The 26434-nt window shown below is 29.3% G+C and overlaps 1 protein-coding gene across 1 annotated transcript in view; it reads right to left on the bottom strand.

Moving 5' to 3' along the window:
• LOC113370938 (transmembrane and TPR repeat-containing protein CG4050-like) overlaps positions 1–26434 on the bottom strand; it is a 146397-nt gene that overhangs the window by 94397 nt on the left and 25566 nt on the right. Inside the window, exons 4-5 of the mRNA XM_026611607.1 lie at positions 23124–23239; positions 4748–4968 (exon numbers count right to left, since the gene is read on the bottom strand). Of these exons, the coding sequence (XP_026467392.1) occupies positions 4748–4968; positions 23124–23239 (337 nt within the window). The remainder of the gene's footprint in view (positions 1–4747; positions 4969–23123; positions 23240–26434) is intronic.

Genomic DNA, 26434 nt, shown 5'->3' with positions numbered 1-26434 from the left:
TCTTAAATGAAAATAACAATTTAAAACTACCTAGCTCAAGAATATATCTATCTTAATTATTTTATTATTTTTTACTGCAGTATACGTAATTTCCTAGACATAATAAAATAATGTAAAATTGTTTTGATTAATTTTATATAGGCTTTCATTTTTGCTTTGTGTAAAATAAACTTTTGCATTTGTAATACTTCGTACCTGTTTTTCCGCTGATGATGTGATGTCGTGCGTCAGAAAATCAAAAGAAAAAGAAATTAAGTGAGGCATAAATGCTGCTTGGCAATGTTTCTAGTAAAGAAAAGTGTTATTAAAGTTTCACTCTGTTTTTCACAAAGAAAATAAATTTGCCTACGTTATTTCGAATTGGGATATAAAAATAATAATTATTTCTGGTAAGAACTTATTGTAATCATTTTATTTGATAAGGCGTTGAAGGAGTTGTTAATGGAATGCGAACTTATCAAAAAGTACAATAATTTGGCCATGGATTTGCTAATAGATCAAGAGATTTTCTCAAGAATAATACGTCATCTATAAATTGCTAAAAGTTTTTTTTTTATATATATTTTTAACAGCAATCAGAACCTTACGTCCTATGAGCTGTTGGGCTGAAACTTCTCCTTACTTCGTATTTTTAGATGGTAACCAATGGTTAATCCATCCATATTTGATGTTTTTTGTCATTAGAATTAATCTAATAGGGCTAACTTTTTATTGGTGCAGCAATGCCGGGCAAGGGCTATTTTCAGTTGGAAACATATTGCTATCTATATTTCCAAGTGAAAATCGTTGTCACTACTGCCTGACAATAGGGTGCTAGAAGTGGCTATCGAACCCGGGACCTCTGAAACAAGTCCCGTCGCTGTTAACCGCTTACCTACGGGCGAGCCCTAAAAGTTTTTTGCTCAAATATTGATAGTAAGCTTTTTATATTAGTGTGTTCTGAATTCATAAAAATCAATACGCATTTAAAAATACTGTCTCGAACTAAGAAAATGAAATTACCTGAAACACTGAAACTTCTTTTATTATTAAATATTTTAAGGTATTGTCAAAGTGTTATTCAAATGTTAATCGACATAAATGACCCAATATTTTGCTTCAAAAATATTACATATTGCTTTTCATATTGTACATGGTCTGTTCAAAAAGTACCCGGAATTTTCGTTTTTTCAAAAAAATTTTATTTATTCGTCTACATTAATGTGGTCCCCTTCAAAGTAGTCCCCCCCAGATATAATACACTTACGCCAGCGTTTTTTTCCAATTTTCGAAGCACCCTTGATATTCACTTTTTGATATGTCCTTGAGCACTCTCAGCGATTTTCTTCAATCGAGGAAAACCGCCGTCCTTTCATGGGTCTCTTCAACTTTGGGAATAGGAAAAAGTCACACGGAGCCATATCTGGTGAATTTTTGCACTTTGCAACACTTTATTTCATTTTTTACGCAAAATTTAATACAAATTCTTTGACTTTTCAATTCTTCCATTGTAAAAATCGCCGAGCTCAGAAAAACACGTCGAACCTTAGTGACTACCACAGACAAAGTAAACAGTGAATATAGCTGAAAATTTCATCATACTTTAGGGGCATGTATACCAACACAATAAAAAAAATTTTGACAATCAGACACTCCAGACCCGCGAAATTTATTATTAGTAATCCGGGTACTTTTTGAACACACCTCGTAGTTTAATAAAATAATCGTAGATCTTCATTTAATTATCCTCTAATATATCTGTGATGATAGTATCTAAATTCGCTTCATTTATATTAATAATTCAAATTTCATGCTATAAAACTAGAATTTCGTTGATTTAAAAAAATCTATTCATAAAGTTTTATATAAAATTACAAAGTTACATTACAGAATCTGCAAAAATCTGTTTCTTTATACCCTCATCAGCTAGTATTACCAATATCTAGTTTTATAATAAAATAATAAGATTGCATTGATATACGAAACTTTGAGTTTAAAAGACATATGAGACTTTTGCCCAGAATAGAAACGACTTCTCTAGAAAAATAATGCATCAAAGCTTTGTATGAAAATACTCGAAACGCAATCCGATATTGGAATAAAACAAAGAGACGAGATGGAAAATGGAGAAAACCTTCGGAAAAGGAATCTCAGATAAAATGCAATAGTATAATATATTGAAAATATATTTATCGGACGACTGAAACATTATACTCGTGTCGTTCCATTTCGTATGACGTTTATGGACTCCCGTTGACCCGATTTCTCGGAAATGAAAAATATTATGCAAATGTTATTATGTGAAAAATATAAGGATTTGCGTTTGAAATACATGGAAATGATATGTTGTTTTTGTAGACAAGGATTTGATATTTTATAGCTTCACAAAAATAAAACATTCAGTAAGAAAAATATTGTTAAATGTGATTCAATTGAAAATGCTACCTGAAATATAAATTTTGATTCATAAGTCTAAAAGGTAATTTACTACTCATAGACCCATACAAAGTTGACTAAATAGCGTTAGCATTTTAGTGATAAATTTCACAATTAACATGAAGAATTACTTAATATAAGTACTATGCAAAATTACTATTATTTGCAATGCATACAAAATTAAGTGTAGAACAAGCCTATTTAATTCTAATTTGAGGTTTGAAAAATATATATAAATTTATTGCAGTTATTGTTAATGATATAAAATCGTATTACGTAGTTTTAGTTAATCATTTTGATTTAAATTCATGCCACGTTTATATGCAAAAAAGTTTACTAATATGTTACATCCGCAAAAAATCATCATTTTAAAGTATTGAAGTTTACGCAGATATACACTACATTTATTTTTCCCAGCTGATTTTTATCATAAAAATGATTATTATCTTTGTGAATACCAAATTTAAAGAACCTTATTTGGATATTTGCGAAAAACTAGTTCAAACCATATTCCCTGATTTTAGTATGATATTTAGATTTTCTAAAAAATATATTTTAGTCCATTATTTTAAATAGGACGATATGTATGTCGCGCAGTCGCTTTTCTCGTTGTGAAGGGAGTGGTCATTTTTCAAAGAGAATTGCTCTATATTTCTACGTTTTCTTATTATTTAAGAAAATTTATATTTATGTAAATTAATTAAAAAAAAACATAAATTTCAATATAATTCAATAATAGTGTGCAATTTAAAGTGGTTTCCGAAAATATTATTAACTTCCCGTATGGTAATAAGTAAAGAGCCGAAAATCGTAAAGAAAACTTTTGCATTTTTCGATGTTTTAAAGGTCTCTGAACAATTTGGCATACCTCAGAAAAAATGAATGTGTGTGTGTGTGTTCACGTTTTCGGGCACACGGATCAACCGATTTGAATTATTCAAAAACATTCGATTCCTATTCACAGGGAAATGTGCTGATTAGTTTTGGCAAAGGCAGGTCCCGCCGTTACGGAGATAAAGAGCAAAAAAAGCAGGAAATAGAAATCGTGTTTTGAGAAACGGAGCATCCGATTTGAATGATCAAAAAAACATTCAATTAGTAATGATTGGGAGAAGTGGTTATTAATTTTTGGCAGAGGCAGGCCTAGCCATTTGAAAAATACAGAGCTAAAAATACTAAAAATGGCAGTTTTTGAGAGAAATAAGCGTTCGATTTTTTTTGTACATCAAAAATAATTCAGATTTCAATTTTAATTTTGGCTAAAGTTTTAAAGCTCACTTATATACTTTAAATGAATATTTTTGACTATGTGATTCTGTTCATATAATTCTTATAAATTTTAGACAATGTTATAGTATTTATAGTAATCTATCTTGAAACATTTAATATTCCTCGAACATTAATTATTATTATTATTAACTGTTCCTTTTTATTTTAATTGTAATTTATTTTGGTTAAAAAGCTATTTTTTCAAAAATTATATCGCTTAAATCACCATCTTTGGTCTAGAGTTGGAAGATGATACGATGATACAAAGTGCCCCCTGTAGATTTATCATCTCTATAACGATTATTCAATGGGTAGTTATTACTAGCTATCCATATTTTGTTCTTACATCAGTAAAGTTCATATTCTCGCAAGCGTATTTTTATTTAATTTGTTCCATATACAAAAAGAAAGTAGAGAGATACAAAACAGTAGTTGTGTTTAATATTTATAAAATTTATTCATGTGAAATATTTGGCAATAAAATTTGCATCTACATATATTATGCGCTCGCCCGTAGGTAAGCGGTTAAGAGCGACGGGACCTGAATGAGAGGTTCCGGGTTCGATACCCACTTCGAGCAGCCTATTGTCAGGCAGCAATGACAACGATTTTCACTTGGAAATATAGATAGCAATATGTTTCCAAGTGAAAATAGCCCTTGCCCGGCATTGCTGCACCAATAAAAAGTCAGCCTCATTAGATTATTTCTAATAACAAAAATCATCAAATATGGATGGATTCACCATTGGGTTACCATCTAAAAATACGAAGCAAAGAGAAGTTTCAGCTCAACCACTCATAGGACGAAAGGTTCTGATTGCTGTTAAAAATATATATATAAAAAAAAACATATTATATTATAGAATATCTATAGCAACCCTAAGACATAATAACCAAAAATGTTTCATCATTTGTCTACTTTTACATACGAAACATCAAAAAACTTCACACATAACAAATCAATATTTCATCACTTTCCACTAAATATGAAATTGAATTCGATTTCGCACCCTCATAAATAGTTCTATAAACGTAATATAATTATAAATTTATTAACACTTACTTGGTGAAGACCGGTAGCTGAGAGCCCATAACTTGCAGTCGTGCCAGGAGCAGTACGGCGGTGCTGGCGGTCAGCACCCCCAACCGGCGCGATGCTTCCGTTGACCAAGGCAGCGCGTTCGACACTCGGCTCGGTGAGTTTTTTATGCCGGCGCTCGTTGCGCTGCCCGTGCTGATGCCGAGCAGGGCGCGTGCGAGCCCGGGCAGTTCGTTGACGCGCATCTGGAACAAAACATTGTTTTATTTAAAGATATGGGGTTATAAAAATTATCATGAATATTTAAAAACTTCATAGAATTTAGCAATATTCTTTGGTGTTGGTTGATTAAGTATCGAAAATCACAAAATTTCCTTCTTAAACTGGTCCAAACATATCAAGATGAAAAGAAAACAGAAGTTCAAAGAGTTGTCGCAGGAAATAAAAAAATGTGTTATGAAAACGAATTACTATAATATAAAACCAATAATAATCTCAATTTGGTCATATGAGATTGAATATTGAAATAAGAACGATTCATAAATTAATAAAAGAAAAGTCAAAAATATTATGATAAACCCAAATCAATATTTAAATGAACTAAACCAAGAATTGCCGATATGAATGCTGAAAAGAAAATAGTCATTCGATTTGAAGTGTAAAGTTAAGAAAAAAGGAAGGATCATATTGCAGATAAACTCCTCAAAGACCAACACATAGTTCAGACCATAGGTTCCCAAACTTGTTTCTGCAGTGGACCCCTTGCAATGTTTTTTGTTTTGTTATGGACCCCCTATATTAAAGTGACCGCATGTACCAGTTTCGCCGGAACAGTCGCGGATTTCCATCTAGTGATCCGGGTTTTTATAAAATAAATTTTCGGCGCGGATTGTGCCGCGTTCTCAAAAAGTATAGGTTTAAATCTTTGCAATGCTTGATACTAAAATTACAACTACCCATCAAATATCTGGAAACGATATATTTCACATCATTCAATAAATCCGTAGGACAACTAAGAAAAAACATTTTTTTGTCAATTTTTTTCTATGCAATATTGTTTCTTCGAAGACCATATAAAGATTATAGCGAATTTCAAACTTTTCGAAACCATTTTTAACTTCCCGTAGGGTAAGTTATAGTAATCGCAAAAAAAATCGAAAATGAAATTTTTATATATCTTTACGTTTCAAAGGTTTCTGAACATTTTGGCATACCTTAGAAAAAATGGATGTATGTGTGTGTGTGTGTGTGTATGTGTGTGTGTATGTGTGTGTGTATGTGTGTGTGTATGTATGTACGTGTGTGTATGTATGTGCGGATACAAATTTTCGTCGACGATTTCAGGAACACGGATCAACCGATTTGAATAATTCAAAAACATTCGATTCGTATTGATAAGGAGACGTGCTGATTAGTTTTTGGCGAAGGCAGGTCTAGCCGTCCGAAGATACGGGGCAAAAAGTGCCGAAAACGGTAACTCAGTTTTTAAGAGAACGGATCGCCCGATTTGAATAATTCAAAAACATTTCACTTGTATTGACAAGATGAAGAATCGATGAAATTTTCATGAAGGTAGGTCTAGCGGTTTCGGAGATATGGAGGAAAAGTTAAAAAATGAGCCATTTGGCGGTCAAAAATGATCATTAGACATATGCACATCAAATTATCAGATATTTTATAGAGATTTTAACAATAAGTATACATTTTGTCAACATTCCTATGGGTTCCGTACCAATGCTTATGCGTTAGACAGCGACGCGGCGCTTACGCGCTTTATATTTTGTGCCTATGCAGTTAAAGCAGTACGATTGCTTTGAAAAAAAGTTCAGATCTTCCACAATATGTCAAAATAAATAATTTTTTTTTTTTCAAAAAAAAAAAATTAAAAAAATTTTTTTTTTTTAAAAAAATTTTTTTTTCAAAAAAAAGTTATTTTTTGTCCAATTTATAGTTTCCCAAAAATCTTATTTTTTCAAAGTAATTTTTTTTTCAAAAATGTTAATCGTTTTTAAAAAAATTATAATTTTTGGTACGGGAAGTTCCAGCAATTTGCCTTAAGGCACGATGCCTTAATTGCCTTAAGACAGAATTCCACTTACAGCTAGTTTTAGTACGATTTGTACTTTGCCACAAAATACAGCTATCATAACATCATTTGGTAAAAGTTTCTTTACAGCCGAGCATCCTTTTGAGATCTGAAATCGGTATATGGTCGCTAGGCAAACAGATCAAGAGAATATGATAAAAGGAGAAGCAATTCGGAGCCCAATTCATATTTTTCTTCTTTTTAATTTTTGTGACGAAAATTTAAACTTGGTCATTTAATAGTTTTTAAGATATGCGAGGTTGGTGGGTGGCTGGCTTCGCTCTCAATACTGGTATTGAAACAGACCGTACGTTTTCAAAAATGCATAATTCGATTTTGATGAAACATGACATACATTGTTATTACACTTTACTAAATATTTGACAAAAATTTATAGTTGAATCATTCAATAGTTTTTAAGATATGCGAGGTTGATGACTGGCTCCGCTCTCAATACTGGTATTGAAACAGATTGTACATATTCAAAAATGCATAATTCGATTTTGATGAAACTTGACACATATTGTAACTACACTTTACTAAATATTTGACAAAAATTTAAAGTTGAATCATTAAATAGTTTTTAAGATACGCGAGGTTGATGGGTGGCTGGCTCCGCTCTCAATACTGGTATTGAAACGTTTTCAAAAATGCATAATTCGATTTTGATGAAACTTGACCCACATTGTTACTACACTTTTCTAAATATTTGACCTTTTTGAAAATCACTGGTTTAAACGGATAATGTTTATTCTGATACCAAATCTATTTCTGATACAAAAAATGGAGTACTACCATTTACTTTCATTAGTTGAGTTTGCAATAGATGAAAAATATCTTTGTGTTACCAGATATATATCGATGTGAAAATACCAATAAATAATCAATCTGCACAGTTATTGATCACTTTGTTAAGTCAAGAAAACGACATTTAATGGGCATTTAATAGGTTTATCTGCATTAAGCATTTGTTTTTCATCTTCTGATATAAAGTATGCGTTTCCTTATATAAATACAAAAAAGTTTGCACTCGTTTATCTCATATTCTCTTTGTGATGGAATATCACAAATTCGATAAAAATATTATTACTTTAAATAGTAGTGATCAGAAGCAGTATGTAACGACTTGAGTCATTAATTGGTTAAGATAATATATCAAGTTAAGTGTTTGTAAATTATATAAAAATTTCGACTCTTAGGTTATTTTCGTGAACACATTCATTAATATATTTTATCAGAACTATGAATACTAAAATTCTTGCTTTAAGTATTGGAAGCTGAGTATTAATGAAACTTCGAAAATCAGAACACTTTTTTACACTATGAGTTTACACTATAAATAAATTGAAAAAAAAGTGACAAATCAACATATATTTCTGGTTTTCAATTATTAATAAACTAGTGTATGTGTGATTACCAAATTATAAATTTATATTATAAATTTATAGTAAAATATTATACAACGCAAATAAAGATTTGCATAACTAGAATCTTGAATCTATAGAATTCAAACATTTCAAAATATATCTTTTTATAGTTGCGTACTTTTAAGTAAAAGATTTACAGTCTGCGATATTCAGATGTTTCACTTCTATTCATTACGGAAAAAGTAATTTATAAACCAGAAAACTTTAATAACAACGAGAATAAAATAACATTTCCTATTCTTAAACTTTTCTACCTACACTATTGATTCAGCAATCCAAACTAAAATTGTAGCACTCGATAAAATCTTCTCAAGATCAATAGAAATAGAAATGTGAACTCTTTTGCTCGCACTCAGTACTTCCTATTTCCGAATGAAGATAACTTGAGTATTTTAAATCGCTTTGAAAAACTTCCGTATCTGGCCAACTATTACGTGCGTTACTTTGCTGAAAGCAATGCGAGTCAAAAATACATTTAATTTTGAACAAAGTTTTATCAACTGTCACCGCGTCGGTGAAGTTTTACATCCCAGGATAAAGTTTAGGCGGCGGCGTCTGGTGGAGCGAATATAATTTGTTGATCTCAGGACTTAGATGTTAAAATTAAAATTAATCGCTCTATTTGCACATCATTTTATTAAACGTGAAATTTAATTTAATAAGATATTATTTTGTTTACCAATCCTTCTAAAACTTTTGAAGATTTATATGAGTAAAACATAAAGGATTCTGGAATTCAATCCAGGATTTTCGGAATACGATGCCCGAATGTTTTAGATGACAAATAAAATATTTGGGTGAAATATGTTCTAAAATTTTATACTTTGAAATCCACAGCAACTTTTATTTAATTTTCAATCAGTATATTCTACATACCTTTCAACAAATCAGATTATAAAAATAATTGGCATAAGCTAAAAGTGACATCACAAGATCATTAAAATGTATTGATAACATAGTCCCTTATTATGAGCGTCATTTGCTATTATTTTGCAATTTGTTACTCAAGAAACTTCATAATCAATGGGGAAACCAATTTTAACAGAATTTTAATATATACTATTATACTGAAAATTCAACTATTCAAGTATCGTCATCTGTATGAATGAAAAAATTGTTGATAAAAATCTCTATATATTCTATCGAAACTTTTGGAATTCGTTATGACTACTAACGAATGATAAATAATAACAATAAATGATAATATTGTTAAAAATGAACATTTTTTTGTTGAAAATAATACAAATTCTTTCTCAAACAGTCTTTTAATCATAGCATTATATATCTTCGAATTAAAAATTTTACTTCACTTTTTGAGTAAAAATTATTATTTAGTGAAAAACATAGTGTATATATATATATATATATATATATATATATATATAAATATTAATATCTTCTAAAATATTCCTCAAATGTAAGCCATTCCTCGTGGCAGTTTTCCTACGATTAATCGATCGGAGTAAATATTTGCTCGTATTATAAAATCTGTATTTTTACGAAAACTCCATTAGCCGACTTGTGCAAATATTTATTTTATTGAAACGAAGTTCTGTATATTGGGAATAAGGAATGAATTATTTCGCAGAAGAAATTAATAGATGTAAGAGAAAACTGGGAAAATTTACTTAGTTAGGTAAAGGAAATCCGGTGGATAATGATATAATGTTTAGCAAGTATTTTTTATTACAAAATTATTTTATTATTATTTGAAATGATTTCAATGTTTTATAATTCAGCTAATATTCATTATATTAATGAAATTCTAAAATAAGTACATTTTAAAATCAATTAATAAAAAATTAGCTTTTCGAATACTTTCTTTTAAAATTCCGTAAGAAATTATAATTAAATATTAAAGTGAATTATTTCTACTAATAATATAGTATATAATAGAATTGAATCCTATTAAAATATAATCTTGAGAACGATCTATTTAGATTGAAAAAGTAATTTTACTTCTATTGAAATGAGGTTAAAAGTATTTTATTCAGCAGAAGCGATGAAATAGGAGAGTTTCAAATTGCATCAGACTAAATTTAAAATTATATTTGTTAGACACAAAACGCTTTTATAAGATAATATATATTGGATTTTGATATTAAATTATCGAACATATGGACTTCAACCGTAATTATTGATGATTTTATAATATTACACTAATATAAGAAATCAAACATATGTTTTAGAGAATTTCATAATATTCAAAAAACATAGTTTTCTAAGTTGACCGAAATAAATATTTTATTTTTGGCTAAATCATCGTAGTTTTTTAAATGTGCGCCACATCATTTTTAAAGCATAAAATATATGCATTTATATATTTACATTGGAATGAATTATTTGGGAGGTAATTTATGCGGCGAGCATATGGTATACATTATATTTTCCTCATAATAATATTTTTATTTCAACATTTTTATATGCCAGTTATTTAGCTGGCTCTAAAATCACCATACATTTATGTGCGCAATGGTTATGATATTGTTGGAAATCAATCAAATTACTATGAATTAATCAATCTAATTATAAACCTGATAATTCTGATCTAATAAAACTTTATAATGAAAACTTTACCCATATTCTTTTGCATATATTTATTGCCAATCAAAATATACACTATTTTTTAAGACAGTATGCTGGTATTATGCCTTTACAGAGTTTATCTTCAATGAGACTACTCCTTTTTTTATATTTTGGCATTTTATTTAAAATTCTAAGGCCATTTTTTCTCTAATTTTCAAGTAAGAGATACCTTTAGAGAATCCGTTTAAATATTTGTTTGGGTGACCTGGTAATTTTTTGTGATATTTTTTACTTTTTTCATTAATTACTTCTAAGTAATAGTACAGTAATTTAGAATCGAGATATCAAAATTTAGGAATATGTAATTAATTTTAAAAGCTAAGATAAATTGATAAAAAACAAACTGTCTAAGTTTTATAATGACATATGTTTGCAGTAATGATTTTTCATACTTTTGGTATATGTGCATCAGGTCATAAGTCATAGTACAAAGTTCGATCAGGGCTTCGATTCTATTTTAAAAAATATATAAATAATTAAAATTTTAACTAATTGTAAGCTAATACCAAATTTTATACTTTGAAGTGTGCTTTTGATTTTAAAGTTACATATAATTATTTATAGTCACTAACGATTAGTAGCACATATACTTTTACCAAAGTGCCTGAACAAAACGATTTTTCTTCCGCCTTCTTATTTAGACTCCATTATGCAACTCGTGAATATATTAAGAAAACAACATCATGTCAGCTATAGCATTTCCTATCCATACGAAAACAGAGCACACAAGCAATTCGGCATCTCGTAAACACATTTGCATACGAATGCTGCGGTACTTTAGAAACAGACATTTACATATATACCCGTGTAGAAATGACGCAGTCGCAGGGATAGGTATATTCTATATATTATTCTATATATTATACGTATTGCAGCCACTGTACACCTTTTATCATCGTGACCCGTACTTCATTTCCTGCATCGGAACGTCGCATCGGCCGTCGACATAAATCTACAAAAGCCAGCGACCGGTTTCAACCCCCAAAGCTTTGCTTCGCCGCCCCCCCACGAAGAGAGAAACTCTGAGAGCCGCGAACACTCGACTTGTTGTAATTGAATCATCCCCCGCCATTGTACTGCACAATAATAACACACATACACCCTCGTTTTCATATCATAACCCTTCAAGACTACGAGCCGATGAATATTCTGCTGAAGACGGTTTTGCACCAGTTCCATTTCTTGTCACATTGTCGTAAATGACACTTACAATTATGTATTCAAAGTATGACTAAATGGAAATTATTGCTGGTGTTTAATTGTACATTCTTGTCATATTTCTTCTATTATTTTACAATTTATATAGAAAATGTATTTATTATTCTAATATTTTGGAAAAAATATACTTGACACAAAACCAGAGTTTGGTACGTGTTTGTATCGAACTATCATAATAAAATACAAAAAACAGTTTGAGCTTTTAAGTGCAACCTAGGGCTTTGATTAAACTGTGATCATTGTTAGGTTATTGAGGTTAATTTTCATTATTTTTGATAATTTAAACGTTGAAAACGTAACCGTAAATCACATTTCTAGCCCTTATTTTGACTACAGTCAAAAATAAGGGCACAATTGCCGACTCCCTAAGAATTTGGTAGAATTTTCTATTTATTATTGAGAATATTTGTTAATAATATTAAGAATATTTTTTAAACTATAAATTTATTATTTTCAAACTCAATGCACTTTCAAAAGTCTATCTTCGAAATAAAATCCCAGATTTACTCACAGTGTTGTAAAATGGTAAAATACTTGATAGTTTCATAACAAAAAACGAAAAAAAAAAATAAAAACTTAGAAATATCACGATATTCTTCAATGTTAATGAATCAATTCAAATCTTCTTGTGCCGTGCATTGATCTCACGTGTAATCAAACTTTTCAACCTTAATCTTTAACCACAGACCTTATTCTGTGAAAACGCTACTCCAAAAGTCAAAGTTTTTGACATTAAGAAGGAAAATCTATTAGAATAGATTTTTACACTAATAAATAAAGTCTAGAGTAAAATTGAATCATTTCAAAACATAATCTTAAAAGGAAATTAATTAAGTTATGAAAGGCATCGATATATTTGGGTTAAGCAATCCTAATCCTGCTGGTACCAAATAATGAGTATTGCGCCATGAAAATGATGAGTATTTAGCCAGAAAAAGGAGAATTTCAAACTGCATGACATTTATGAAACTTTTTCTCGTTACAATATATTGCATTTTGAATTAAAAATATTTAATGAAGATTTTTTAATCATTATTTTTATGTGCAAAATTATAACTGTTTGTTGTAAGTGTCGTAGAATCGTAAAAAATGTTTTCAGGAATGTTGTGTGAGAAATCTATTTCCACGAGTATAGAATGATGTTTGCTCTAAACTACAAGGTATACAGCGGGAAATTGTTTTTGTTTTGCAGAGTGATATTTTATATATCTCTTCAATTATTAAGTTTTAAGCTTATTGGTTAAAACCGAGAAGTAAAATACTCGCCAACTCTTATATTATTCCATATATTACTTCGTACGAGGTGTCGTACTCCGTCAAAACCCATTCGCAGGAATCCATTCGGCGTGTTCCCAAAACATGAAATGAAATAAGCACGTATCTCGGGAGATGTATCAGGATGTATTCGGCTAACGAAAACCGCGCTGTAAACAATCGCATATGGTTCTTATTGCCGGCAAGCATGGCGAATAATGTTTTTTTTTGTTGGAATCGTATAAAAACTGTATAACACTTGATATCGTTGGCTGGCTCTATTTTACCCCAGCCGTATCGAATTGTAATGGATCTATTTGGAGAGAGAGATAAAATAGTACAGATGGTGATGGTCAAGCAAAGTTTTTGTTTAAATTTGGTACCAATTTCATTTCAATTTAAGTTTTGTAACTAGCAAAAGCAATTTTTTCTCATCGCTTATCTCAACTATATGATTATTAAAATTAAATATATCAATTGTCCTCAGAGGTGAAAATATTTTTTTTAACTATGTGTTATTTTATTTTACTATTGAAATACCAATTTCTCATTTTAAAATTGAGTTTTTGTATAGAAATTTAAACTCATTTTTTGAGAAATTCCATAATTATAACAAAGTCAATATAGATCTTAGACCGTGTAATTCAATTAATTTACCATTAAAGGTAAATCACTTTAATTAATTTATCAATAAAGTAACACCAAGTATTAATAATAATTAAACAGAATTAAATTAATAGAAATATAATACTACTTAACTAATTATACTAATCAATCAATATGCAATATTATTAAATTATCTCTTTAACATTGATTAATTACGATAAAAGTTTTTGTGAATCAGTATATATTAGAATCAAAATTCAACTAATGTAATATTATTATAATCAGGTATTTTTATATATGAGTATATGTTTTCATATATTCATATATGAAAAGACCTGAATATTTTGTAATAATATAAAAAAAACACTAATATGGGCTAAATATTTTTTTCTTATAGAATTTTCGAATATTTAGCCTATATTCTTAACATTATTCTATATTCAGCCCAGATTCCCAAATAATAACGTTAATTAATCATGTTATTGTTTTTGTTGATTATATCTAAATTATGTATCAGAATCAAAACTTTACTAATGTAATATTATATTCATGTTTTTTATGTTTTTGAAATTCAATTCTAATCAATCTCAATCAATTTGAATTAATTTAAAAATAGCTCCAATAGAATCAAATATATTTTCCCATCGCACCCATATTCCTAACGCGACGCAAAATTATATATTTTACATTTTTCTATATTTGAGCAATATTAAATAATTATGAAAAAGCTCTCACGGATATATATTTTTAACATCCCGTAGGATAAGTTATAGTAATCGCAAAAAAATCGAAAATGAAAATTTTATATATCTTTACGTTTCAGAGGTTTCTGAATATTTTGGCATACCTCAGAAAAAATGGTGTGTGTGCGTGTGTGTATGTGTGTTCGGATACAAATTTTTGTCGATTTCGGGAACACGGATGAAGCGATTTGAATAATTCAAAAAACATTTTACTTGTATTAACATGATGAAGAACTGATCAAATTTTCATGAAGCTCTCACGGATATATATTTTTAACATCCCGTAGGATAAGTTATAGTAATCGCAAAAAAATCGAAAATGAAAATTTTATATATCTTTACGTTTAGCGGCAGGTCTAGCGGTTTCGGAGATCTAGTAAAAAAAAGTAAAAATATGCCACCTGGCGCTCAACAATGATCATTAGACATATGCACATCAAATTATCAGATATTTTATAGAGATTTTAACAATAAGTATAAATTTTGTTTACATTCCTATGGGTTCCGTACCAATGTTAAAGCAGTACGATTGCTTTGAAAAAAAGTTCAGAATATCCAAAATATTTCGAAATACACTTTTCTTCAAAAAGTCTTTTTTTCAAAAAAAAGTAAATGTTTGTCAAAAATTTATAGTTTCTCAAAAAACTAATTTTTTAGAGTAATTTTTGTTCAAAAATGTTAATCTTTTTAAAAAACATATTTTTTGCTACGGGAAGTTTCAGCAATTTGCCTTAAGGCACGATGCCATGCGCCCTACTAGTATATTTTGTATTTGATTATACTTTGAATTCCCTTTAAACAATTTATTACCGGGACAAATAGTTTGCTTCACAATTTTGCCATTTTCGTATATTGAGCTAAAAATATTTAATATTGTTAAAACAAATAGTAACCATATAAAAAATGTAATTATACGTACAAATTCAATACATTTGTGCGAATATTATTAAATGACTATTACCAAATGTTTGTTCACACGGTTGCTATACCACAGCTTCAGATTCCTACATTGTAACTACTTTTCTCTATCTCAGTATAACAATATACCATTCTCGGATTCCGGAATTCAATCGATTCTAATATCCGCGGATGCATTTCTACGAATTTCCAATATTTCGGTACTGGCGAATAAATACCCCGTAAGCTTTTACAGAGCGCAGCACGTAGTGACACGTACTTTACGATTATTATTATGGCTTTGTGAACTCTCTATCACGGGAACCCGCAAGCCATGCTTGCGAATGCTAGACGTGGCGCCTGTGAACAATATTTCGAGTTTTATTTTATTTAAAATTGTTTTTTTCTTTATGCACGTTTCAAATATATTTTCAAACGCCATATATGCAACCGCAGCGCGCGAAATATAATAACCAGCTAATATTTCCAGGGAAACAGTTGATGCCAATGCTGATTATATCTGAATGATAGTTTTTCAAGATCAGCGGTCGAGGAACCAGGGTAAATGGGGGTAAAAATAAAATTTTTAGGGTTAAAAAATATATAGTTGTCCGTATGGGGGTAATCTCTCTTCGCCATGGGGTAATATAAATTTAGACAAAAATATTTGGCATAAAAAAATTCTCCGACCGCTGTTCTAGATTTTTCACGGATCTTATTCACTTCTTATTTCAAGGTGTATAATTTCAACAATGATTTGTTTTACAACAAAATATCAAGCTCTACTTCATTTAAATATTTACCATCTTCTTTTATTTATTGCTGAGTTCATGAATTATATTTATATTTATTATTTTTTTTCGACGATTTTTATGATTTTTTTTGACGGTAGATACCATAGTCTTATAGATCATACTAAAATATTACGGCCCTACCACAAGACGTTTAATTTTTAAAATTCGTCAAAGTTTGCAAAAATTAGTTTCGTTTTTGTGGCATTTGTCACAATTAGAACTTTCATCGACGTTTGCTCAAAAACGCCTGAACCAATTTCAGAAATTTAAAAACCATTTGATGTATCTCGATGAGGGTTATCGCTTGTCAGTTCTGTGCGACGATCTGCCAAACCGTTTCTTTGTAATTTCGAAAAAAGTGTTAAACTTTTCGTCCACATTTAAGCTCATACTAACGAATCGATTTTAAAAAATCAAAAGATATGCTCGAAAGATATTAGTTAGGAATGATACTGATTAGTTTTTATCGAGCCGTTTTCTTGTAATTAACTGTTGAAAAAAAATTTAAACCGATTTTCATGGAACTTTTTCTGGCGATATATATCATGGTCTTATAGAACTTACATGAATTATATTATATATTATAACCGGCTAATATTTTCAATAAAATAAAACTCTTAACGCCTGATAATACCTGTTTATATGTAACTGATATTTTAGAGATTTCATTTTAATTCGACATTTTTTCATAAATATCTGTGGATATGAGTATTTTTATATTATTTTGTTACGTTGTATATTTTATTAATTAAAATCGCAAGCCATGCTGAAAAATGATATACGTATCCTTTGTGAATACTCTTCGATATTTCCTCTTATTTTAACTTGATTTTCTTTATATATTTTTATAAAATATATTTTCAAACAGCGTATGGAAACACGGGAAACAAAATATTGCTGATGTTATTTACTGCAAGGTATAATGATTTTATTTTATTGCAATTTTTGTGATATGATGTTTTTTCATATTCTTGTAATTAATACATACATTAAAATTGCAGTTTTATTACCTGGACCTCTAAGAATTAATTATTATTGATTTAATTGATTTCGGCGTCCAAAATCGCGTAATTGCAATGTTGCGATTACTTGTAATGTGAAAATTTTCTGATAGGATCTGATATTATACCACTTATATTCATTTAGGTTTCTCTTATTAATTAGTCATTTCCAGATGGTTTTGTTAAAAGAATAGTTATTACAGCTTTTCTTTATTGAAACGACAGTGTAGTCATTTTAAAAAATGTAGTTTAAAATTAAAATATGTGAATGTATTGAAATCTTAATCTTAACGATAAAGAGAATGTTGCTAGAAGTCTAATTTGTTATTAAATTGATACATTTGTTTTAATTGATTCATATATAAAAGTGTTCAATAAATTGAAGACCGTGCATTAAGTGTTGCAAGTGATTATATTGAAATCCTAATCATACGCGATATGCAGCATGTTTCTAGAAAGACAATTTATTTTTAAATTGACTATGTTGGTTATACCTTTATATTTATAAATACATATTTATTAATATTCAATCATTTAAAAGCAATGCCGTGAAATCTAACTAATACACTTGGAAGATTATCTAAAGATGATCTTAAATATATAGGATGGTCTCGGTCAAATCATTGGAAGTTAATGCAAAAAAAAGAAACAATTTTTTTTCTAAAAGCAATTACTTTGTTAAAACAAGCAGAATGTTTTTTGAATAATTCAAATCGAATGCTTAGTACTTTCAAAAACTCTGTATCTTCGAAATGGCTGAACCTGCCTTTGCCAAAAACTAATCAGCACATGTTCCTATCAATCGGAATCGATTGAAATAAAATTATAATAGATATTATTTGATGCTTTTGTCACAGTTATTCAGAATAACTAACTAAGGAAAAGCGATTTTATACTATATTATTTTAATATTCGCCACAAAGTACTCCATAAATAAAACTTACTAAAACAATTAAGAATATTTCCGCCAGCCCTTCCACTTACCCCACTCTTCCCCAAGATCGTGAGATGGGGCCACGCAATAATAATAATAATCTCTCCGGCAACATCTCCCCGGATTCGTCCCGGAGCAAAATCCAGCGTGCGAATCAATGTTGCGGCACAGCGCCGCCTATGGATTTGTTATTACGCTTTGTTCGCTCAGTCAGTGAATTGGGGCATAAATAATCGGGTTTTGAATATGCACATACACACAAATCGAAGCTCCGGCACGCATTATTCCATCTATATTTTCAAGTGAATAATTGACTGTCATCATGTATAGAAATAGTTGAATTATCTAACTGATAAACGGGACAAACACTGTCTTATGGATTATAAATTGATCAAAGCATCAACAAATGGATTTCTTTCATAAAATCACAATCTGCTTAAGACCTTTAGTAATTTTAGCGGTCAGTATACAGAGTTATTAAAGCGTTAAAAAGTCAATAAAAGAGAGCGTTTTACATTTGAAATTTTGGATAAAACTAAATACAATTTTAGGTGAAAAACCTGAATTGCTTATAGAGTGAATAAGTTTAGAGATAATGTTCTTCTAATTCATCAAAGCTGTTAGCAGTCATTTTTCTGGTCATCTTTTTTATTTCGTTGCAAATCTTCTGATTTTCTCTGTCGCTGTATACATATTTGCTGTTGATGAATTAGCTAATTTGGAATATTTTTATGTCTCTCTAATATTTGTTTGAGGATAAACTAAATACAACATTAGGTAAAAACCTGAATTTCTTATAAACTAACTAGAGAGAATGCTCTTCTAACTCGTCAAAGCTGTTAGCAGTGTTTTTTCTGGTCATTCTTTGTATTTTGTTACAAATCTTCTGATTTTCTCTGTCACTGTATACATATTTACTTCTTGATCAATCAACTAATTTGGAATATTTAAGTTCCTCTAATATTTGTATGAATAATGGCAAAACGCTTTCAATTATCTGTGTACTGAAAATTATTAGATTCGGGCTTGAAAATTAGAAATCTGACGGCCGTTTGTTTAAAACATTAATTAATTTTGATATTTAAACCACTTTCCATAGGCCTATAGGGGGAAGTTGCGTAACGCCGGACGGCACCTAGCGCCGGACACTATTAAACACGTATTATTTAAACGAGTATAAATTTTTTTATTTCAAAATACAAGTGAAAGGGGCATGGGGGGCACACAGGTTCAAAATCACGCGCCAAGCCTAATGATCGGTTTTTCAACTTCTGTTAATTAATATCCACATACAGACATCTGCTAAAAACCACCTCAATAATTAATGTAGTAAAATTGAAATAAATTATTGGCTTTTCAACTTGCATTAAGTAATATCACCATGCATCCATCTGCTAAAAACCACTTTATAATTATCAAATTAATTTATCACTCATCATTCCCCAAATATGAATTATTGTAAATTCCATCACATTGTGTCTATAATTATAATAATTACTACTTTTTAATATAAATTTAATAATCATTATTGAAATTCCATCATATTTTACCATATTCATGATTACATTAGCCACATATTATCCAAAAGCTTTAATTAATTAAATTTCAAAAATATTTGTATTTCATTATACATTGTTCCATTATATTTTTTTAAAGAAAATAATGCATATTGTTAAGAGTAAATTATTTCATAAAAGATTTTATTAATATATTTAAAGAAATATTTTTATTTCATTATCCAGAAATCCACATTTTATGATTGAAAATATTATATAAAGATGAAATGAGAAGATTTTATCAATTATACCCGATCAGCAAATCTCTGAAGACACCAAGTATAAACGAAGAATTAAATGCAAAACCGTTTCTTTGCAAAGTAAACAATATAACCGAGAAAGCTTGCTCAAAGTCCTCGCAAATAAGTGAAGATTATTCATTCAATGTAATCAATGTTTTAATCATGAATTTGCATTTTGCCTCCACCGAAAATCTTTTAATAATCCTAAAGGGGCATTATACATTTATCGGTATGGTAATTTTTAAGGTCGGAAATGTTTAACGTAAATAAATATTTTGAGGATGAGAACCTTGTGAAATCTCGAGACAAACTTGGCAATGGATTGTTTTTTACAAATCGTAAAATTAATTACAGCTAATTAATAGAAACTTTAATACAATTCATGAAATTACTCTGTCGATCTCTGATTTTGTTTACATTGATGAATGTATTGTAATATTTTTGTTATATCATGTAATAGAAAACACTCCTACTTTAAATATGGGATTCGATATTCATTATAAAGCTTTTAATATTTAAAAATCATTAGTTCATATACTATCTAAATGCTATAAATAATTTATTTCTCCTTTCTCCTAACACTGCCCATTTATGCATTATTTGTCAAACTTACCGCAAACTCGATCAACAAAACGAGATTGCAAATGCATGAATCAGAAATTCAAGAATTATAAAATCATTTCAAATGCATAGAACTTTTTTAATAAAATATAAAACTAGTGACATAACTGAATTGTATTCTTCAGACCACAACTTGTTTCCAGTTTTATAAAGTCGGAGACAATAAATATTCAAATGTATCCGCTTGACATGAGTTCTGTGCAAAAATAATTGCAATTAGTCGATGGGGAAAGAAAATAAATGGAAGTGAAGTAATAAAGTTGTGAATAATTGTATTCTCTGGAAGTAGAGAAGAAAAAGTTCTTATTAAAATTACAAAAAGAATGGGGACATATAAGATCATTTCTCGTATAGAGCGGGGATATACATATTTAACAGAACTTAAAGGTAATCCGACAAATTTAATTATTACTATTAAAAACCTTTATTTTGTTCTATTTGTAATTGCAAAAAATGAAAATAATGTGAATGGATCAATCCTTTTCTATTCCAAACGTTCTTTCATATATTGAATTAGAAGTAATTTCCTCAACGAATGAGAAATTAAATTTCACGACAGAATCCATTTCCAGACGAATGTAGGTATTTCCGATTATCGATGCTTGTTGGGAATAATAATGAATTACTATACCTGGAGCCGTAAATTTTCTTGCACACAATTAAACTATTTATTTACCTTGGAACTGTAATTGCGCATTTTCGTATAAATTCGCTTGACAGGTGGCGGAAAATTAATCTTACAATGAATTATTAGTTGTATAATTTATAGCAATATTATATTGCAGCAGTAATATTTGCACGATGTAGTAGTACTGTTGAGTCATTTATATCGTGGTGTTTGCTGTTGTGGAAATGTTTATATATATGAGTTATTTTTTTCAATGTCAAGTAGAATAGGTTGCATAAAGTTAAGATAAATTCATACTGAGGGATATAAGATAGACACATTCTGAAAAAAATATGCTTTAACTTTTTATATAATATAAAATGAAAATTTTAGCAACTCATCGTTTTTTCTATAAAAGCCAAGAATAAATAGATTATATGGTTAGACCTTAAGAATTATAAGATATTTATTTGATCGTTCAAAATAGAAAACTGGTAATATTAATGATCTTGCTATATAATACATGAATTTCTTATCATTATGCTCTTAAAATTGAGTGGGTAACTAAGGTCCGGTTTGAACGTATTTTCGTTTTATTATATTGGCCATGAAGGTGACAACCTTCAGGGCATTAAGCTTTACACGGAATTGTTGCTACCCCTGGTAGAGAGAGTAGCGTAGTGTTTTAATTGAACTAGTTGTTCACTTCTAAATGTAAAGTCCGAAACAACATGTATAATGAATAACCAATAAATAAATCTTCTTCAATTATAACTTAGTGGCAAATCAGTGATTGTAATAAGTGCTGCAACAAATACATAATATAAAAACAAATCAGTGTTTCATACAGTCCACAGCTACAAGGGTTAAATTATAACCCTGAGTATCGAAAGAGAGTTTTATAACTACGTAACATAAGCACAGGTCCTATTTGAGTTTTTGAGCAAATATATTGTGAAAACCAAACCAATTTTGCACCACAAATAATACATACCAAGCAAACAACTATCTGACTATATTCAGTGAAACTGCAATTTAATTCATCATTGTAGAAAATTGTTCATTGCTGTTTTTCAAAAATTTGTCACCTGGTCCCTTTTACCCCATAGGCGAGGTAAAATGAGACGGTAGGGGTCAAACAGGTCACAAGATTATCTTTAATTTTGAAGGTTTTTTACAAAATAATAGATACATTATTCAAACAATGCAAAATATAAATTTCATGGTTACATATTTTACAGAGATAACACTGTATACCTTGACCTAGTATTTTATTAAAAATATTCAGCAGAGTTAAAATAACTATTTATTTATTTTATCCCTTGTAAAATTGCTTTTTTGACTTAATTTTAATCAAGTGTAATTAAGAATTAATTTAAGTTATTTCGTATTTTTTATTTTTTATTGCCTATACCTTGCTAGGGTAAAGGTTCAGTTGCTCTTTTTAACCCCACCCACGTGTAAGCTTTCTTAGAGATTATACAAAAAAAACTGTGGAGTCTAACCTAAAATTAATAATACATCTTATGAAACAATTACATAACGTATACTTAATTTTTTATTCATGTCTCGTAAACTAAATAACAGTGCTCACTGTTGATGATTTTATTATTTTTCATCATACTGAAAACCTTTTCAGTTTAGAATAACGATGTTTCATATATGCACCTTCAAAGATCAATATTCTTTTTTCTACTATCACCTTTAAAATAAATCAAAGTAAAATAATAAAAAGCATCAAAGGAAATTTCGACGTGGCAGCTTGAACATATATGAACGTTGATACAGAGACAAATAAAATGAAATAAATAACGTTTCTACTTTCTACCTTCTGAACTACGAATACTTCGTACACCGCACAGACTCCGGTAATTGTAATCCCTTGCTCTTTGCAGAGCATCGCTGCGGCCACTGACGCCACCGACATGGCAAGGGAACGCCAACCTGAAACAATAAAAAAAAATGTCTATAATTGAAAATAATTGGGTAGCACGTGGAAATTAAAATTCAGTTTTAGTTGTAAGAACATGTATAAAATTTGTTGCATTAACTACTAATTCAAATTCAATTGAAAAAATCGAAAATTCCCAAGTAAAACTCAGGTTTACTCCTTTGGGATTTTGATGAAACTTCGCATGCTGATAGAGTTGATAGTCAAACCGAACACCTTGAAAAATCATAGGCCTATGAGAGTACATTCAGCTATCTGGAGCAGTAAAGACTAATTTCTTCTTCTACATTTCGAATTCTGAGATCTTGATGTATCAACCAATTGGGAACGTATTTTAGAGCGTTCACGATTTCTTTTAAAATTTTATTCTGGAACCTTTGTAGAATAGTTATGTTCGATTTACTGGCCGCACCCCATAGTTGTAGGCCGTAGGACCATATTGGTTTAATAATTGTCTTGTATATTAGAAGTTTATTTGCTATTGTGACTAGTGACATTTATAATTATTAACTCATTTCATATATTTATCAGTAAAATCATATCATTTTCTTAGCACTTATCTTTATTTATTACTAAAATACTAATAATATAATAATAATAAATAAAACTGAACTAGATTACTTAATGATTCATAGACGATATTTTTTTAATTCAATTTAATAAGTATAGTTTACACATGTATAGTTTACTATAACTATATTTTACAATTCCATTTAACATTGCGAAATAATATTCAAGTGTCTTGAGAAGTTCTTGGAGGAATCTGAAGCATTTCTAATCTTTTCTGATCTCCCTTTCACGCTCTTAGTTATATTATACCGTATTTATATTAAAGACGTTTCAAAGAGTTCAGTAAGTCGAAGTGTCAGGTTTATGGAGAAGGTATCGAGGAAAGAATTTTCTCTTGGGTAATTTTATAATATATATATATATATATATATATATATATATATATATATATATATATATATATATATATATATATATATAATATTAGTATACTAATATATGAAGGATAACGTGTGCTCTAAATTGGTAATTCATACTTTTTTAGGCTGGCTAATTGTTGCGTTAATAAACAATCAAACAGGATTATTAAAAATTCTTTCTTTGACAATTTTACTAATTGAATTATTTGATTAATCTCGTTTTTCTCCATAATTTCTTGAAACACACGTCGCTCAGTTTTTGAAATAAATAAGATAACATTATTTATTTAACCTGGTGTAAGTTGTAAATTGGCTTTTGAAAAGTTGCAAATCCCCGTGAATAAATCAATCAAAATTGAGGGTTGACAACTTATTAATTCGTACCGATATAATCTTGAAATTTTGATATGATACATTATTCCACATTGATAAATGTATAGTATTAAACCACTTTTGTTGGTCTATAATGTTTTGAATGCTATGCGACTCTGACATCACACAAGTTTCATCAAAATCGTCAAAAAAATTTTTAAACAATGAACTTAAGACATGTCAGATTAGAGTAATAATCATCAATTCCAGTAAATATTTATATTCTCTAACTTGCAAATGTTCGCCATCTTGAAACTATATACTTCTGAATAAATAATTATTAATATTGTTTTAATTGTACTTATTTTCCACTAATTCCCAATATCAATACACTGCCATTAACAGCTGAAAACATGGGTTAGCTGGAATTTTCCCCCCTTATCAATTTCAATAAACTACAGCATCAGTGCAAAGTCAAACAGCGCCATTAGAGTAATCTCTCCAGGCTTCGCTTCGGAAATAATGACAAATCTATCAAAGTGCACGGAATCTCCTTCCCCCGCCGGCTTGGTATGAGGCGGTATGAGACGCTTGTAGTGTCTTACTCGCGTTCCTTAATGCAACGTTGACGGATATAGAGAATAGAGCGCGCGCTGGAGCAAGAGAAATGTCACATCCTGTTAAGAGTTTCCCATACACAACGGTCGCAAAAACGATCAAAAATACGTGACAAAAGAAAAACGATGGAAACACATCACGTTGCCTGTACAACAGGAACGCATTAAGTATCGAGATAAAAGCGTTATATACTGCCTTTATGCTACATGGAAATGAGATGTACTATTATAATGTAGTTTTGCTATCTTCAGAAGAAGAAATCTCAATCTTTGACACGTTGATCGCCATGTCAGTCATACGTATTTGAAGGAGAAAAATAGATTTAATATAGGGCTATGTCATATGTGTGTGTCAAATAATATAGTGTCTTTCCAGGAGTTTTGGTAAAAAACATTTTTCTTTGATCTATTAAGTTTTCTTGGTTCATTTTTGAATTAAATTTTCTAATAAAGTTGCCAAGGCTCATGTCATGCTCATGTAAATTTTTTTATGGTATTATCGTAGTGATTATTGTGTTCATTAAATTGACGTATCTCATTTCGTGCCAGTATATATGAACATGAAGGAATAAAATACGAAGGAATTTTACAACTAATATAGTCGACTATCGACGGCTTTCAACTTGTATTTCTGAATGCAAAAATAATTCATATCCAAAAGTTTCATCAAAGTTGTCATTTTAAAAATTTTAATTTGAATAACAAAAAACCTTGCCTAATATAAATTATACATCATTTTCATCAATACTGGTAGATTTCTCGCAGTTTATATTATAAAACAGTAGATTTTTATACCAGCATTTATGATTTCATCTTCGTTTGTAAATAATGAGAAACTTGCCACTTGTCAGCAATGTGTGTCACAGTGTACTAATTAAATTAGTTTTATGTAATGATGAATAAAAAAGAATAAAGAAGAACATTTTACTGCTCCTAATTTTCAAGTACCTAATTTATTTTATTAACTAACTTTCCTAATTATATATCAATGTGTCAATATGAAGTATAATCAGTTACTAATTAGTCAAGGTATACGAAATTCATCGGGTGATCTAATATATTTATGACAATGACCAAAATATATGTATATGAATGAATAAATATATTTTTACCAAACCGTTAAAATTATCAGTTGTCAAGCTCCAATGAAAAATGATTATGATGGTTTATGGTTTAAAATGATCCTTTAAAATAATCTTCTTGTTATTAGAAAGTTACGATTTTAATTATTACAATATTTGTTTTAAAACATATTAATATTAATTTGCACTCATAATTCTCTTTAATCAATTTTAAATTTCCATATTCAATTAAATGAAAGCCATCTAGT

This window comes from Ctenocephalides felis, unplaced genomic scaffold (assembly GCF_003426905.1).
Source record: "Ctenocephalides felis isolate EL2017-DRISC unplaced genomic scaffold, ASM342690v1 CF-g0.4_SCAFFOLD_01492, whole genome shotgun sequence".
In the NCBI taxonomy this organism is placed as follows: domain Eukaryota; kingdom Metazoa; phylum Arthropoda; class Insecta; order Siphonaptera; family Pulicidae; genus Ctenocephalides; species Ctenocephalides felis.
This window is presented reverse-complemented; position numbering and strand designations above follow the sequence as displayed.